General features: G+C 37.2%; 1 protein-coding gene across 3 annotated transcripts in view; it reads right to left on the minus strand.

Annotated features, from left to right (window-relative positions):
- The window catches only part of cnot2 (CCR4-NOT transcription complex, subunit 2), a 124,982-nt gene that overhangs the window by 30,699 nt on the left and 74,702 nt on the right, over positions 1 to 19,581 (minus strand). For all 3 annotated transcript variants that reach the window (XM_039759942.1, XM_039759944.1, XM_039759943.1), the window contains exons 6-8: positions 18,278 to 18,357; positions 17,262 to 17,387; positions 7,939 to 8,063 (exon numbers count right to left, since the gene is read on the minus strand). In XM_039759942.1, the coding sequence (XP_039615876.1) occupies positions 7,939 to 8,063; positions 17,262 to 17,387; positions 18,278 to 18,357 (331 nt within the window). The remainder of the gene's footprint in view (positions 1 to 7,938; positions 8,064 to 17,261; positions 17,388 to 18,277; positions 18,358 to 19,581) is intronic.

A 19,581-nucleotide genomic window follows, 5' to 3' on the forward strand; every position in this document is an offset into this window, starting at 1 on the left:
ACAGGATCAGTTCCCTCCTGGGAATCAAAAGGTCGCGAGTTCGATGCTGCACCACTCTGTTTTGAGAAGTAAACTGCTCTTAGTCTTACTATTTTAGAATAAAAGCATACATTTGATTTCAGATTCAGATTTTTACTACTAGAATGCGTGGGAGAGTTTATAAGGGCTTAAAATATATAAAACTAACCATACAATCATATGGTTTCTACTTCGCGGATTTTCATCTATCGCGGGGGGTTCTGGAACGCAACGCTGCGATCGAGGAGGGATTACTGTGTGTGTGTGTGTGTATATATATATATATATATATATATATATATATATATATATATATATATATATATAATAAAAGGCAAAGCCCTCACTCACTCACTCACTCACTGACTCATCACTAATTCTCCAACTTCCCGTGTGGGTGGAAGGCTGAAATTTGGCAGGTTCATTCCTTACAGCTTCCTTACAAAAGTTGGGCAGGTTTTATATCGAAATTCTACGCGTAATGGTCATAACTGGAAGCAGTTTTTCTCCATTTACTGTAATGGAGATGAGCTTCAACGCCGTGGGGGCGGAGTTTCGTGTGACATCATCACGCCTCCCACGTAATCACGCAGTACATAGAAAACCAGGAAGACCTAAAAAGCACTGAAGAAAACATGCATTATATAATTGAGAAGGCAGCTAAACAATAAGAAGCGGCGAGTGACATATACAACCATATTCATGAGTTCTGCTACTTGAAACAAAGCACGATGTAAACCTACACTTTAAATTAAGTTCATAGACAGGCTGCGCTGGCGTTTGTAATTTAGTGCCTGCCCATATAAGGCCGTCCGTCCGCGGCAATCCAATAGCAAACTCCCACTAAATATTCACGGGTTAAGGACTGTGCTTATGCAGAGGAAGATGAGATGGTCAGGGTGGTGTTTGACAAACTCAGCGAAACTGCGAGAGAAAGTTTTAAGTGCCAGGACTAAGGTAACATTAAATACAGCCATGGACATAGCACGAGATGGCACCAGCACAGCTGGGAACCTTCGATGCATGTACACCGAGCGGCTCACGGAACTGACGCAGTGCACAGATAAAAGCAACAGTTCCAAAGAGCTGAACAAAACCAATTACACAATTGAAAAGGCAGCAAAAATATGAAGCGCTGATACATACAAGCATATTCATAAATCCAAAACAAAGCACACGTTGGAAAAAGTCAATGTCCCGCTAAAGGAAGACAGTGTAAAAAAAACCCGTGCATGCAGTGTGTCAGGTCTCAGATAAAGAAGAAGACGAGCTGTTTATTGATGCAGTAAGAAACGAATCGATGAATGAAACCTGTCATCTTTACAACGATTGACAAACACGGAATGTAACTTGAACACAACACATCCTACAAATACGAACCTGATTGAAAGAAATAATGATAATCAAATCCTTGATGACAGCAACACTCAGTAACACTCACAAAACAAATACTGTATATTGACAGTCATGTTACGTTATTTTTAAAATGTTCCCTTTTCTTTTCTAGCTTTTTAACACACTACTTCTCCGCTGCGATACGCGGGTATATATATATATGTATATATATATATAACCCGATCTACATACTCGAATAATGGATACTTTATTCGCCATCAATGATTGTTTTGGTAAAGCCATACTCAGTGTATTCATTAGATGAACGGTAAAAAGTAAGAGCGAGGGAGGATGACTTATTGAGGCATGCAGGCTGTAGTCTTGCGTCAACTCTATCTGAATTGCGCGATCACATTTGAAAAATATATCTTTTCAAGTTCTATTTAGTCCATATGTGTCAAACTCAAGGGCGCGGGCCACATCCGCCCGGCGTAATTATATCCGCCCGAGATCATTTTATATACTGTATTATTGTTATTAAAGCCCGGTATATGAAGCGCTGGTAACACAATAAACTACAGATCCCATAATGCAGCGCTTCAGCTGCCTTGCCAACACTTACCGAAGTTAATCAAGTTATTGCGAAGCTAGCTCACACGATGCTGAAGAGAAAAGTTGATTCTGAAAATAGAGCCTTTAAAACCGATGGGAGGCTGAGTATATGTTTACTGAACCCGTGTGTCTCATTTGTGGAGCTAATGTGGCTGTAATTACAGAATTTAATCTAAGACGGCACTATGAGACAAAACATCAGGGTTAACCTGAATGCAATGCAGAAGATACAGAAAGCAGCATAATTAAATAAGAATCTGACACTTCAGCGGACGTTTTAACCCGTGCACAATCACAAAGTGATTTCAAGTGAAGCTGCTTTTATGGGAGACACAAATGCACCAGTGCACCTTGCCCCACTTTCCCTGTTGCCAAGTAATGTTAAACCAAGTCGTCACTACGGTGTTCCCAAATCGCACTTTGCTGATAAACTGAGCGCACTGAGTTTGCACGGCGCTTTGGTGACTTTGAAGAACAAAAAGTCCGTCTACATGCGGCTCGAACCTTGTGCATGTTTGGTAGCACATATCTGTGTGAGAAGCTCTTCTCAGTGATAAAGACTAACAAAACAGCACACAGGAGTCGCCTCACTGATGAGCACCTGCAATCCATCCTGAGAATCTCCACAACACAGAACCTCACACCAAACAACGAACCTGTGGCCAAAAAGATGCCAGGCGTCCAGCTCTAAAATGACATATGAGCAAAGACAACTGAATGATTTGATTTGTTATTGCTGAAAGGAACACATTTTATTTATATTTCTAGGTTTTGTTATGCAGCATGTTCATATTTGAATTTGTATAATTTTGACAGGATATATTTTTATGGAGAGCAAAATCTTTTGGGATATTTAAAATCTAAGTTTATTTTTATATAAAATTACATAAGAGTAAAGAAATTTGAATGTTTGTTCTTTTAACGCTTACTTTATTTCTAACTTGTATAATTTAGACAGGATATATTTTTATGGAGAGCAAAATATTATAAGTTGTTTAAGGTTTGAGTTGATTTATTCACTAATAATATTCCTGTCTGTTTTACCATTCCTACCAAAGATATTTCTGTCGACTAAATAAAAATTCCTTCTATTTAAAATTTAAATAGAACTTGAACAAATACGATAGTTCATAATATCCACGCAGACTTGCACGTAAGAGCGGAGTTATCCGTTTTAACAAGCAGCGTATTGCACTGATAATGAAATAGCTGTGTGTGTATATATGTAGATATGTATGTATATGTATATATATGTTTATATATGTGTGTGTGTATGTATATATGTGTGTATGTATATGTGTGTGTATGTATGTATGTATGTGTGTATGTATGTGTGTGTATGTATATATATATATATGTATATATATATGTATATATGTATATATATGTATATATATGTATATATATATATGTATATATATATATATATATATATATATATATATATATATATATATATATATATATATATATGACAACAACACTCATCACTCACAACAGTGACAAAACAATTACATTGACAATCATGTTACGCTATTTTCAAAATGTTTCCTTTTCTTTTCATTGCTTCTTTAACACACTTCTCCATCTTGGTAAGCTAGTATATATATATATATATATATATATATATATATATATATATATATATATATCAACAGAATTAAAGGAACATTTTTAATCAGAGTATAGCATAAAGTCAATGAAACTTATGGGATATTAATCTGGTCAGTTAAGTAGCAGAGGGGGTTTGTTAATCAGTTTCAGCTGCTGTGGTGTTAATGAAATTAACAACAGATGCACTACAGGGGCAACAATGAGATGACCCCCAAAACAGGAATGGTTTAACAGGTGGAGGCCACTGACATTTTTCCCTCCTCATCTTTTCTGACGGTTTCTTCACTGGTTTTGCATTTGGCAACAGTCAGTGTCACTACTGGTAGCATGAGGCGATACCTGGACCCTACAGAGGTTACACAGGTAGTCCAACTTCTCCAGGATGGCACATCAATACGTGTCATTGCCAGAAGGTTTGCTGTGTCTCCCTGTACAGTCTCAAGGGCATGGAGGAGATTCTAAGAGACAAGCAGTTACTCTAGGAGAGCTGGAGAGGGCCATAGAAGGTCCATAACCCATCAGCAGGACCAGTATCTGCTCCTTTGGGCAAGGAGGAACAGGATGAGCACTGCCAGAGCCCTACAAAATGACCTCCAGCAGGCCACTGGTGTAAATGTCTCTGACCAAACAACCAGAAAGACTTCATGAGGGTGACCCAAGGGCCCCATGTCCTCTAATGGGCCCTGAGCTCACTGCCCAGCAGCATGCAGCTCGATTGGCATTTGCCATAGAATACCAGAATTGGCAGATGCACCACTGATGCCCTGTGCTTTTTACAGATGAGAGCAGGTTCACCCTGAGCACGTGACAGAAGTGAAAGGGTCTGGAGAAGCCATGGAGAACATTATGCTGCCTGTAACATCATTCAGCATGAGCAGTTTAGTGGTGGGTTAATGATTGTCTGGGGAGGCATATCCATGGAGGGTCACAGAGACCGCTACAGGCTTGACAAAGGCACCTTGGCTGCCATTAGGTATCTGGATGAAATCCTTGGACCCATTGTCAGACCCTATGCTGGTATAGTGGCTCCTGGTGCACGACAATTCCTGGCCTCATGTGGTGAGAGTATGCAGGCAGTTCCTGGAGGATGAAGGAATTGATACCATTGACTGGCCACTACACTTTCCTGACCTAAATCCAATAGAACACCTCTGGGACATTATGTTTTGGTCCATCCAATGCCACCAGGTTGAACCTCAGACTGTCCAGGAGCTCAGTGATGCCCTGGTCCAGATCTGGGAGGAGATCCCCCACAACATCATCTGTCATCTCATTAGAAGTATGCACCGATGTGGTCAGGCATGTATACAAGAACACAGGGGCCATACAAAGTGCTGCATAATTTTGAGTTGCTGCAATTAAATTTTGGCAAAATGGACTAGCCTGCCACATAATTTTTCACTCTGATTTTTGGGGCGTCTTTGAATTCAGGGCTCTGTAGGTTGATCATTTTCATCTCCATCAAACGATGTGGCATCCTTTCGTTCCTAACAGATTACCCAGTCTATATCAGTATAGATATCCAGGAGGATTTCTTTTTCCCATTGAGATCTGATGTGTTTTCAAAGTGTTCCTTTAATTTTTTTGAGCAGTGTGTTATATATATATATATATATATATATATATATATATATATATATATATATATATATATATATATATATATGTATACATGGACATGATATTAAGAACAGAAAGAGTGTGATATTTCTACTATTTTGCAAGAGAGACAAAGATTGGAAAGAGAGAGGCAGATATTACATAATTCTGCCACTGGATTGTGTTCACAATATTAGGTATTTTGAGCTGCGAGTTAAAAAATAAAAATGTAAATTAAACACAGAATAAAAACAATAACACATTATTAGGTTTAGTTTTTTACCACTTGGCATACTCTTTTCACCTACCTACATGTAGTTCAGTAGACATATTGCCAACTCAGCAATTTTGCAAGGTATGTATCGTTTTATTGGAAACAACCTTTTTAAAGCAAAAGTGATTGGTCAGCAACAATATGTTGATCTTGTATGTTGACCTAGTCAGTCTCTCGATTAGTGCCATTCTATTTTCAAAGAGAATTTATATTGTGCGAAGTGCGTGTGAAATGCAGCAGCTCATTATAACGGACATCAGACTCATGCAGGCTGAAATTTACTTTAGTGTGTGCTGCTGTATTAATTACTGTGTACATACTGTATCTTGGGCTTAATCAGAATTACAGCTAACATGCTGTCATTTATGAACATTTATGAAATTCTGTAAGATTGTTTCTAATACTTCTCTCTTGAGCCCCAGAGATAAAGTGAACGACAGCTTTGAAGGTTGCCGAGCACATTCAAAGCAAAATCATCACCTTGGTATGCTTCACTAACACTTAAACCAGAATTATCATGCTGTCACTATCAGCTCTTGAAGGACTGTTACTATTCTCACACAGTAAATCATTTTGTTTGTCACACGCTTCACACGCCTGTATTCAGCTTGCTCCATCACCATAAATGATGTGTGAACACCCGCCCTGCTTCACCAGTTGTCAATCACTAGATGAATATAACTGGGTGGCTCGTGGTTGATGACTTTCTCTTTTAGAGTGAAAAGTTACAAGGGTTAAAGAGTAATGGCAGGAATATTTATTTCAAAAACCAAATATGAATATGTTATGAATATTTTTGGGACCCCTGAAGCTCAGGTTAGCCCTTGTGTTAAGTCTGGTTTGTTATGAAACTAAAAATATTTTTAGTAAATTATTACTTTATTTCTGTTATCCTTTTCAGCTACTTTGTTTAGGTTTTTCATTTCGGTTATATTAATTACTAGCAAAATACCTGGGTTTCGCAGCGGCAAAGTACTGCCTTAAAATTTTTATTAAAAAGAAAATTAAACCTTCTTAAACTGAGGAAAAAAACATATCAATAATTATTTGTTAAGAATCTCTTATTATCTCTTGTATACCACATTGTCAGTTCGGCCCTCCGGTTGTAATATGACCAAGCTGTGCAGTGAGCTTACTCTTGAGCATGCAACGTACAGTTGGCCATGTGAAAAGTAATCTTGTCAGAAATCTCACAGCTTGGATTGCTGATGTCATAATCGGTTTGAGTTTCATTGTTTGTTTCAATTATGACAGTATTTGCAGGACTTGTGTTGAAGTGACATTCGGCATCTGTCAAGCGTTGTAAGCATACAACCGGTTTCATCGATAACTTTGCATCCAGCTTTTGAGAGTTTAAACATTCATAAACATAAAAGTGTCCACTACTGAAATCGTCACCTGTGAAACTAAGATGTTTAAGAGGCATTGGCGGTTGTCGAAAGGTGTAAAATATTTGGCCATTTTGGTACACTTGAAAGCGACAACCGAACAATTCAGCGGCAGCCATCAACTCACATGCAGAACCATAGGTAAAGGGTTTAAGCATTTCACTCTTATAGTGCTCCTATGTAGTATAATTATCTCCTGTACTGTCATCAGTCCACACCTTGAACCTGTACCAGTTATTCAATACATAAGACACAATGTTCCTCCGGATATCAAGAGTGAGCCTGATATGGCCGTGCAATATGTAACAAAGAGAATGGAAAAGGCAGGTGCCATCTCTGGACATGGAAACCACTCGGTAAGTGACAGTTGTTTGATCGATGCTGCAGTCTATGGACGTATATATGTATGCAAGTAGGATTCAGTTAGCGTTGGGAACCCATGTACCAAATTTCTTGAAGATGGGCCCATAAGTAACAAAGACCGTTGAAAAGTTCAATATGGCGGCAGACAGTGGCATCATACCACCGTAATAAGTAAGTACATTGGTTTCGGTTAGCACAGGGAAGCTGCCTACCAAATTTCGTGAAGATGGGGCCACAAATAAGAAAGTTCAACATGGCGGCCTTTGTCGACCATTATGTGTAGAATTTCGAAATGAAACCTGCTTAACTTTTGTTATGTAAGCTGTAAGGAATAAGCCTGTCAAATTTGAGCCTTCTACCTACATTGGAAGTTGGAGAATTAGTGATGAGTCAGTCAGTGAGGGCTTTGCCTTTTATTAGTATAGATTTTATTTTAGTTTTTGAAAATGTTTTTTGTTAATAGTTTGAGTTTTGATTTTATTATTAAGTTAACTATAATAACCTTGCAACAGTATTTACTTCTCTATGATTAGAATATTTTTTTTACATTTAAACTTCCTTTCACTGCATATTGTTACCGTGTTGCTTTGTAAAATTCATTACCCTGGTATACTCTGAATACAATGCCATATTAAATAAATATTGATCAAGTGATGGCAAATGATTTATCAAAAACAAAATTGCTACTGTGAAAACTAGAAGTGGAAACCTGAATACATTTATAAACATACTCACTGATTTACTATCATCATTGCTCGACGTGGGATCCTTGTAATTGGAGCCAGGCAACGCTGGAAAATCTTCATTGTGGATGGAAAAATCTTGGGACTGTTCACTTGCTGGTTTCGTTACCATTCCAACTGTTAAACAGAAAAATAAGCATCCCTGGTTAATTTAAGAGACTCACACTACCTCCGATGCTTGGTATCAAGCAATGTTGAAACACGTAGTTTGTCTTATGACATGCCCAGCAGATTGGTATGAAACCCAGTAAGTGAAAGTAGTAACTACTGAGAGAGAGGGGGGATGTCAAATCAGAGAAGCTCCTAATGACCAAACTACTCATATATGTTCTAAAGAAAAGCAAAAGGAAAAAAAAAATTGCTTACTTTTAGTAAAATATCTAGTTATGTAAAAAACCCACACCCAATTCAATTCAATTCTTAATAAAAGGCAACTTATAGTGGGTTTTCGGTTTACCTTCAAACAGTTGATTACAAGGAAGGTCAATTGGTCACTTAGGTATTTTTTTAGCTTGACTTTTTTTGTTTTTTTTTTTAATCTGAAAGTACAATAGAAGAAATATGTTGGCAGTACTGCAATTATAATGGCTGACATGGTGGCACACTGCTTATTGCTGCTACCTTGTGGGTTTTGCATCCCACAGTTAGGCTTCTCTTGGTCTATGTTGGACTTCCTCTGTGTACTCCAGTTTTCTCACTTGTCCCCAAAGATGTGTGTAGGGCTAGGTTAACTGGTGTTTCCAAGTTGGCACTTGTTGGATACTCTGACATTCCCAGGCCAGCCGAGAGATATAATCTCTCCAGCAAATCCAGGGTCTGCCCTGATTTCTCTTTCCAGCAGGAAATACCTGAAATGTCCCCAGAGATGCACCCAAGTAGCCAGAGGAAGGAACCACCTTATCCTTCACCATTTGATGTGGAGGAGCAATGGCTCAACTTTGAGCTCTTGAATGTGTGCATTTTTCACCCCATCTGCAAGTCTGGGTCCAGCCACCCTGTGAAAGAAACTCCTTTCTGCCACTTGTATCTATGATTTAGATGTAGCATTTTTGATCACTACCCACAGCACGTGAACACAGGTAAGGGTAGGAACATAGATCGGCCAGTAAATCGAGAGCTTTGCCTTTCCGTTCATCACTGATCTGACTATTGATCTTCCATTTCCATCTTCCCACACTCCTGAACAAGATCCCAAGATACTTAAACTGGCTCGCTAGAGGCAGCACCTCATCCCCAACCCAGAGAAGGTACTCTACCCTTTTACAGCAGACCTCGGACCTCCGACTTGGAGATGCTGATCCTCATCCTGGCCGCTTCACACCCTGCTACAAACCACCCCAGTGCATGTCACAGCCTGATAAAGCTTACTCACTACACTGGTTACCTGTGTCTTTCAGAATTGACTTTAAAATTCTGCTTATGGTTTATAAAGCCTTAAATAATCTCGCTCCATCTTATATATTGGAGTGTCTGACACCTTATATTCCAAATCGTAACCTTAGAACAACAACAACATTTATTTATATAGCACATTTTCATACAAACAGTAGCTCAAAGTGCTTTACATATTAAAGAATAGAAAAATGAAAGACATAATTATAAAAAATAAATCAACATTAACATCTAAGAGTATTATAATTAGATCCTCAAATGAGTTTCTGCTTAGAATTCCAAGAGCAAAACTTAAAAGAACAGGTGAGGCAGCCTTCTGCTGTTATGCACCTAAAATCTGGAATATCCTGCCAATAGGAATTTGCCAGGACAATACAGTGGAGCACTTTAAAACACTGCTGAAAACACATTACTTTAACATGGCCTTCTCATAACTTCACTTTAATTTAATCCTGATATTCTGTATGTTCAATTCATTTTATTAACTACTCATGGTGGCTCTAAAATCCGTACTAACCCCTACTCTCTCTTCCGTTTCTTTTCCCGGTTTCTCTGTGGTGGCGGGCTGCGCCACCACCATCTACTCAAAGCATCATGATGCTCCAACATTGATGGACTAAAAACCAGAAGTCTGCATGACCATCATCATCAAGTCCTTCCATGAGAACGCTAAATACAAAGAGGACTGTTTCATTTATGTTAGGTAGAATGCCCAGAGGGGGCTGGGCGGTCTCATGGTCTGGAATCCCTGCAGATTTAAATTTTTTTCTCCAGCCGTCTGGAGTTTGTTTTTTCTACCCTCCCTGGCCATCGGACCTTACAATTATTTAATGTTGACTTATTTTAATTTCCCAATATGTCTTTTATTTTTTTTATTTTTCATTATCTAAAGTACTTTGAGCTACATTTTGTGTATGAAAATGTGCTATATAAATAAATGTTGTATTGTATTGTAGAAATGCAAAACAAGCTTTTTTCTGGTTGTATAGGTACTGAATAACTTGCAGCAGCTGGTCTGGTATCCTATAGTCCCAAAGAACCCTTCACAAGAAACCCTGAGGGATACAAGAATATGCCTTCTTCAAGTCTGTAAAACACTTGTAGACTGGTTGGTCATATTCCTACGAACACTCCAGAATCCTTGTGATGTCTAAAAGCTGGTCCATGGTTATACCTGGGAGAAAATCCAGCTTTCCAGAACTGTGGCAAAGACCTTCCCAGGTAGGTGAAGTGCAAGTTGGAACACACTCCTTGTTTCCTTTTCACAAAGACATGGACCACAACTCCAGTTTTCTAATTCAGAGGCTCTGATCCTGACCTCCACAAAGTGTTGGAGAGGCGTGTCAGCCAAGACAGGACAACAATATTCAGAACCTTTAACTCAGGCAGAGTATCATCCACCCACACAGCCCTGCCACTAAAGAGTTTTAGTTAACTACCTCTGCGGCTTCATCTTCAGTGATGGATGATTTTTCCTGCAAGTCCCCCGATTCTCCTTCACTGGAAAGCATGTAGGGGAGATTTAGGAGGTCCTTTAAGTGCTCCTTCTACTGCCCAGCTATAGCCCCAGGTGAGGTTAGCAGCACTACACTCCTGCTTTAAACCTCAAATGCAAGGCACAATAGGCTTTAACTGCCAGTACCTGTAAGCTGCCTCTGGAGTTCCATAGGCTAACAAAGCTTAAAAGGACTCTTTCTTCAGTCAGACAGCTTCATTTACGACTGGCATTCACCACTGGGTTTTGGAATTACTGACAGGACAGGCACCAATGACCTAACATCTGCAGCACTGTATGGAACATGACCCATTTGAGATCAATATTCCCGACCTCCGTTGGTAATAAAGATGAATTCACGAGAGGTATGAGATGAAGATCTCCTGGATGGGGGTATTTGCCAGATGTTCTCAGTACATCCTCACAATATGTTTAGGTCAGCCTGGTCTACCCAGAAACTTCCCCTGCCAACTGATCCAGCTCATAACCAAGTAGTGATTAATTGATAACTTGGCTCCTCTCTTCACCTCAGTGTCCAAGACATATGGACATATATTTGATGGTACAACTATGAAATCAATCATTGACCTATGACCTTGGGTGCTCTGGTGATAAGCAAACAAGGTGAATAACAAAGAACAGCTCTGGTTCAGATTGGGTAAGTCATTCCTCCCAATCACAACCTTTCAGGTTTCATTGTTGTTACCTAAATGTGTTGAAGTACCCCAGTAAAAGGGTAGAGTTAAAAGTTGGAGCACTATCTAGCACTACTACCAAGGTCTCCCGCCAAGAAAGCCGACTTTTATTCCACTTTAGAGTTTCCCAGTATTAGAGACATCTGGTGTGTGTGGGCTTACATATATACTGCCCCCACAGGCTTAGTACATTGAACTTTACCCCGATGGACAAGGGGGTTACCTCCCTGTGACTTCGAGTCAGGGGGAAGGGCTTTTGTCTATGCACAGACAGTAGGGTAAGAAAATTTAACTTTCTTGGAGGGAGACAGGAGTTTGCTGTGCTTTAAGGTGAACCTGGCTATATCTAGATGGAACCTCACTGCCTTCTGTACTAGCCTGGGCTCCGTCGCTGCTAGACAGGTCACATTTCAAGTCTCTATAGTCAGTGTCGGTAGCTGGGGATTGGCCAGCCTTCAATTGCTACACAAGGCGCAATGCATCAGACCCTTAAGGCTCCACAGGAGGACAGACTCATGTTGCTCCTTCGGGTGGCAGTTGCCAGGTCGCATGGGTAAAGGTCCGACCACCAGGTGCTCGCTGAGGAGCTACCCTCCTTGTCTGGACACATGCTTCCTTTCTCTGGGTAAGGTTACTGAGTTATGATTTGAATTTTCAATAGAGGTCCATATGAACCACACTTAGTCTGGTCCCTCACCTAGAACATATCCTCATAGGGGCAAGTGTTCAAGTATCCACTTTATTTTATCACATGGTGAAAGTTTGCAATTAGTAGTTAGTGTGTCTGACCAAATTTCAGCTAAAACAGCCCTGAGTAGAAATAAATATTCTGGATATACTGTTCGAGGTCACAACATCCTTGTTTATTTCATTTGCATACAGTATTGAAATATTTTAGATCCATTACTACGGCCAACTTTACCAGATGTACACACTTTTTCTTCCTTTCTTCTCAGTGTTAAATTTTTAATATAGTATCTTGAGTATTACATGTGTGTTCCTTTAATCTCCTATTCAAAATGTGTTAGGCGTGCATAGTGAAGATATGGTAATCATCTTAACCCACAAAAGCCAAGGGGGTGGACTGTCTCCGTAGAACTGTTAAACTATATAAGGACCATGGTTTTGCTGCTTGTGCTGGGTATAAATACTTCAAACAACTTTAGGTAATGATGAATTGCACAACTGATTTCTAGAGAATAAGATACTAGCCAGCACCTCTCCAACTACAGGAAACTAACTTAATGCCGTGGGAAGGTGCAGGGACATAAAAGTTAAAAAGTTAAAACAATGCATCTATAATTAGAACAAACACAAAACAGATCTGAAAGAAGCCCTAGTCCAACTTTCAGGTGTCTCGTGTGGTGTTTAATTCACATTTTCCACACATAGATAAGCGGAAATTGCACAGTGTATTAGGGTGTTTAATTTAACTTAATATACATCAGCAGCTGCACACAGTGTTTGGAATGCCAATGACATCACATGCCACATATACCAGTATAATGGCTTACATAAAATAAAAGACTCGCTTGTTTATGCAGTTTAACTATGACACACAGAAATAAATGGCAACATTTAGTACAATATCACAAATCTGCCAAGACAAGGCAGGTTTTAAGGAACAAAGTGACACTTTACATAAAGTGACAGACAGAAATAAAAAAAAAACAAAAAGAAAAAAATCTTCATATGTTCAGCTCACAACGTCACAAGACTTTGAGGACTAAAAGCTGAACTGATTAAACAAGCAATTTGCAAAGTCTGAATGAGCATCAGTGTTACTTGACAACAGCAATATGTCTTAAAAAAGGAATCTCTGACTAACACTTGTAGCAAAGAATCAAATAACACTAGTAGCAAAAAACTATTATGTATTTTGTGTATCACTCATACTATAAGTGAACCTGTCATTTTATACAGTACATGTCAGAAACAATACTAAAACACCTATATATAATTTATATTCAACAAGAAAGTGAAAGCTTTACACTGCCGTGTTATTTAATGCCTGGTGTTTCATCCCAACCACATACCAATAAATGTGATCTAGAAATACAAAAAGGTTATGCATTTTACTGTTCTTATCTATACTCATTTCCTTAACAGACAAATAACACATCATTATGGTTAGAAGTGTGTTTAGTAGCAGTAAATGTCTTGCAGGTAAATGCAGACAGAGGCTGTATATCTGTTCTCATTCTCTTAGATCGGAGTGCCGCATTTGATACCACTGATCACAATATTCTTAGAAATTGCCCTAGTCAATGGGGGGCTTCTCTGACAGTGTTTAAATTGGTTTGAGTCCTACCTGGTAGGTAGAAAATTCTTTGTTAGTTGTGGTAATTATACTTCAAAGACCCATGACATTCTATATGGTATTCCACAAGGCTCTATCCTGGGTCTGCTGCTCTTTTCGATTTACATGCTTCCATTAGGCCAGATTATCTCGGGGCATAACGTGAGCTACCACAGCTATGCTGATGACACACAGTGGTATTTATCAATAGTGCCTGATGACCACAAGTCTCTTGATTCACTGACAAAATGTCTTACTTGTGTTTCTAAAAGGATGAGTAGTCATTTTCTTAAACTAAATAAGATAATGAGGTTATCAGAAATGAACTTGATGCATTAGGATTAAAAGTCAAGACAGAGGTAAAGAATCTAGGGGTAACTATTGACTCTGACCTGAATTTTAAATCACATATTAATCAGATACTGGGACAGCATTTTTTCACTTAAGAAATGTAGCAAAAGTTAGACCTCTTATAACATTACAAGATGCTGAGATTGGTTACCTGTGTCATTTAGAATTGACTTTAAAATACTGCTAATGGTTTATAAAGCCTTAAATAATCTCTATCCATCCTATATTTCAGAATGTCTTTCACCTTACGCTCCAAATCATAACCTTAGATCTTCAAATGAGTGTCTGCTTATTACACATTGTATTGAAAAACTCATTAGAAACTTAAAAAGACATTGTTGGACAGTTACCTTATCTAAAGATCTTGACCATGCATTGTTCTCTCTTGTTAAATGAGTCTATTAAGTTTTTACATTTAAGATTTCTCACTTAAAAGATTTACCAATATTGCTTCTTGTCCCAGTGTGTATATATAAACACAGGGAACTCCAGGTTCTGTATTACATCTTGCCTGAAGGGGCCCCAAGTTGCCTCGAAAGCTTGCTTATTTAGTTAGGCAATACAAGGTGTAATTTTGCTCGACTTTTCACTATATTCTAAGAGCTAAACTTAAAAGAAGTGGCGAGACAGCCTTCTGCTGTTATGCACCCAAAATCTGGAATAGCTTGCCAATAGAAATTCACCAGGCTAATAGTGTGGAGCACTTTATAAAAAAAAAAAAACTGCTAAAAACTCATTATTTCAAAATGGCTTTCTCATAGCTTCATTTTAGTTTAATTCTGATATTCTGTAAATGCATTTAATCATCATTATCAGTCATGGTGGCTCCGAAATCTGTACTAACCCCTGCTTTCTTTACAGTTCTTTTTACAGTTTCCTGTGGTGATGATCTGTGCCACCACCACCTGATCAAGCACTGTGCTGCCGTCTCTACATTGATGGACTGAAGACCAGAGGTCCACATGATCATCATCATCAAGTTCTTCCATGTGAAGCCTGAAAACCATGAGGACTGACTGAGGTCATTTGTGTTAGATAGAGTGCCTAGTGGGGGCTGGGCGGTCTCGTGGCCTCAGAACCCCTGCAGATTTTTTTTTTTTTTCTCCAGCTGTCTGGATTTTTTTTTTTTTCCTGTCCTCCCTGGCCATTAGACCTTACTTTTATACTATGTTAATAAGTGTTCCCTAATTTTATTTTCTTATTTATTTTGTCTTTTTTTCTCTTTCTTCATCATGTAAAGCACTTTGAACTACATCATTTGTATGAAAATGTGCTATATAAATAAATGTTGTTGTTACACAGTAAAATGAAATTCATACTAACATGTCAACCAAACATGCAATATGTCAACAACTTCTCCAACACCATGATAAACAAGAATGTACTAATTATACATAACTTGATTTTACTTAGTATAAAATACAATTCAGATTGCCCAATGACCACCTTAGATTGAAGAGTTGCTGGTCATTATAGTGCTTCACACCGTTTAGAATGAGTGGCTATTAAGTAGCTTGAGGACATTATGTGAAATAAAACAGCAGCTGACAAACTCTATTTAATGCTTATAAAATAAGAGTGATTATTTTAAGGCATAAGGCAAATTCAGTACCACATCAAATGGTACACACTTAAGTATCAATTATATTACTTGTGGATTGTCCAGTCTCGATGTCAACTTTAAGACAGTACCCATTTCCTGTTTATAACTTATTTATATGTTTAAACGGTTTAACATATAAAATACATACATACACACAGAGTATCTGTGTTACAGTGATAAAAGTATATGTACTGTACTCTTAATTATTTGACAGATACTGGATCACAGATCTATGCGCTACATATATAATTAAAATAATGTAACAACTTATTTGAGATGCTTATTCAGTGTCAGTGTTTAGCATACCCTGACTTTAGCTACTGATTAGCTATGCATACTACATCTCTGTTTGTTAATCATTTGTACAAAAATAAAAGTAATACAATATTTATAAACTGTTACTAACAATTCTCTATTCTGTTTCTCTTCTTGGTATCTTTACTGATTTACTGCCAAGCTGTTTTCTTGTCTAGGGATACCTCATCTCAGATAAAGGAGTACTGGAATCATTGGAAGGAAAGACTATTTTATCAGATTAGCCAGCTTAGCACAGATGACTATAAAATTTCCTGGAGGAGGTGGCCAGCTAGTTTACTTAGTTTTAGACTTTCTCTCTTACAATATTCATCTTCAATACAATATTCAAATTTCCTTCCTTCTTGAGATTTGTCTGGTGTGTTTTACAGATATAAATTTCTAGGACTAACAATTTTCTCTTACTAGTCCTTCAGAATATCAAACTTTTATCTTCAATACTACTGCCGAAAATCAACAGCAGCAAAGGCTGAAAATTAAAGACGTATATATTACTTAAAAATCATGGCTTAATGCCATTCTCCATGGAAACCTTCTGCAACAAGTGGACTGCATGATGAGCGGCTAGAGTTGAAAGACGCATAAATTAAAATATATATTATTATTTTAGAAAACTGGGTATTTTAAATTAGATTTTAAAAGAATTAGTATTTTATTTTGTTAATTCCCTTCCTTTTTTAGAAGTAATAGATGTTTAAAAAGGCATTCACTTCACCGATCAATACTAAAACCAAAAGCTCTGGATTTTGTCCCTCTTACAAACAGCACAGAATAAGTCATGTTTTTACTAATCAATAAAAGTTAAGGTGGCTTTACATCTGTTTACCATTTGGAAATATCACAGATCATTATTTTTACAATTAAATGTCAGAGATGAACTACGACATTTAAGAGGTACTAAGGATTCTTCAAAATTGAAGACCGTGTACTGGAGACATGAAAAAGTGTCTTGCTAAACAGTACTGAAAAAACATGTCACAATGGTCTAAAAGAAAAAGAGATATTCTATAAGAACCATCTGACAGCTGTTAAACGGTGCTTTCCATGTCATTACAATCATGGTTACACAGATGAAAATAATGTTAAACAAGATTCCGTTGGGGACTAACGCTTAACGAAAGTTAAGCATGTTGTGGTCAAAATGGGAAGACAAATGGTTCCTTACCATAAGGGGCCCTTCCAGCCAACGGATTTAATAATGGAGTTGGGTTGCCACTTCCTTCCCTTCTGCTTCTGTCTGCCAGTGCTGGAAAGTCTGAAAGGTCTAAACCCGTCACATTTTCACTCCCATCTGTAATACATGTAATTTAATTTAAGATAAGGCATAAATTTAAACACAGAATGCAGAATAAATAATTATTTCAGAGAAAAAGAAAATACTATAGACATGTGGGACTGTAGAAAGACTCATAAAAAAAATGCTTTTACTCTACTAGGATTTATTTTTTTTTTTTAACGAACAACAACAATACAGTCCAATCCAAAAAACGTAAAAACAAACATTGCAATATGTTATGGAGACACTATATGTAACTATGCACCTGACTCAGAGAACTTTACGAAAAGTGAGCCCCATGTAAAATGGTTATTAACATAAAAAGATCTGGCACAGGTCTAGCAGGTTTACTTTACCATTACAATAATGAATACTTGCCAAAAATCTGAAAAATTCAAGTTCTTGTAAAGAAAACAACTTTTTCCAATTTGAGATTACAATTTTAAAATATCTGATAACGCACACAGGACTTAACAATACAACAATAAAGCAAGCCAAAACAGCAGCTACTAGACATTTTCAGGGTGACAGTCACAAGGAAAGTTTAAAGAGGTTGAATCTTGATCAAGTGGAGAACAACAGGAGACATATCAGAGTTTACAATAAAGGCAAAGAATAAAATGGATGCCAGCTATTATACTAAATCCAGCTGCTCAGAAGAAAACAAGCACAGTAAAATGTTTGTTAAAGGAAATTTCATATAAATGGTAGGAAGCATTTCTTCGTATAGGAGATATGCAACAATGTACTTGTATATAATACCAAGGGGAATTTGAAACATTGCTCTGATGCCGTTTTAGAAACCTGGGAATAAGCACCAATCTATACTATGCTAGTTCACTTCAAATGGTGTCTCATACTATTATGGCCGCAACAATTGAAAGAATTTTGCTAAAAGAGCTTACCTGTTCCATTGAAAATGTTGCTTGATAATGAGCTGTTGATGCCAAACCCCTGATTCCTGCTCATTCCAAATCCAGACATACTGCAAAAGACAAAACAGAAGTAATTTCCAGACACATGAGTATAATTTATCTTATAAAATCTTATTTGTACATATTTTTGGTATGAAACAACTAAAACACTGTTAAACCTAACTTATAATAAAAAGAAAAAATCTTCATGTGTAATGGACATGTGAAACAATAAATTTTCTTGAAGTAAATAAAAGGATTTTTATCTTATTTACTGTTGGTTTACATCTCTTTATTTAATGCTGTCACATTCCTTCTATGCATTAATATGACTTTGAGAGGAAAAACAATCGTATTAGAGTAAAAGAAAATGGACAGATCAATATTCTCTACATACTACTGAACGATAAAAAAAAAAAAACAATTACTAAAAAAGAAAGAAATGAATAAGAAAAAAGAAAACTGGAAGAAAAAAAAAAAAAGAGTTGTTGGAACATCACCTAAAAGACTTGACAAGACATTTAACATTTTACTCACAATACCACCACCATATTAAATTTAACTTTCAAGAGCATGCAATTTACTTTATTAATTTACACAACAAAATACAGGACATAAAAGAAAAACATTAAGGGTTATTTTCACATTGAAAAGAGGGTAAAAGACACAATGTTTGGGATGTATAGTCTTCAATACAGTAGTGTCAATTTCTAAGTTTGAAACCCTCCAGGACACTGACATGCACTACTTACTAAATTATGATTAAAATTAACAAGAGCAGTGTTATTTTAAACTAGAATGTTCCATTTTTCTTCAAATTTTACAATTAATTTACAAACCTACACAATGCGTGTGCATTAATTAATTTCTAAATTATGTCCAGTTAACAGAGGAGAAGAAAAACTCCAATTAGCAGCATCCCTGGAGAATATTGTACAGCAATCTCAGAAGAATTGACAACAAAATTCCTTTTTTTTGTAACATGAATTTTAAATTGTAAGCGTAAAAAATAACCTCAAGACACCTTTTCAAAAGGAAACACAAAATGCATTTGTAGGCAGAGAGAAGCCCCGAGTGGCAAGGCTTAGTTTTCTTTATAGTAATGGTAAAGGTAGGTTTCCTTTTATGTCTAATCATTTATGTTACATCAATGCAGCCACTCTGTACTTTTTTTTTTTTTTTTTTAAAATAAAAAAACATTAACTTTTTAGATGCACTGAAATGTTAATATACAGGTGCAACTCAATAAATTAGAATATCAAAAAGTCAATTTATTTCAGTAATTCAATTCAAAA

The sequence above is a fragment of the Polypterus senegalus genome, chromosome 8, assembly GCF_016835505.1.
Source record: "Polypterus senegalus isolate Bchr_013 chromosome 8, ASM1683550v1, whole genome shotgun sequence".
Lineage (NCBI taxonomy): Eukaryota > Metazoa > Chordata > Cladistia > Polypteriformes > Polypteridae > Polypterus > Polypterus senegalus.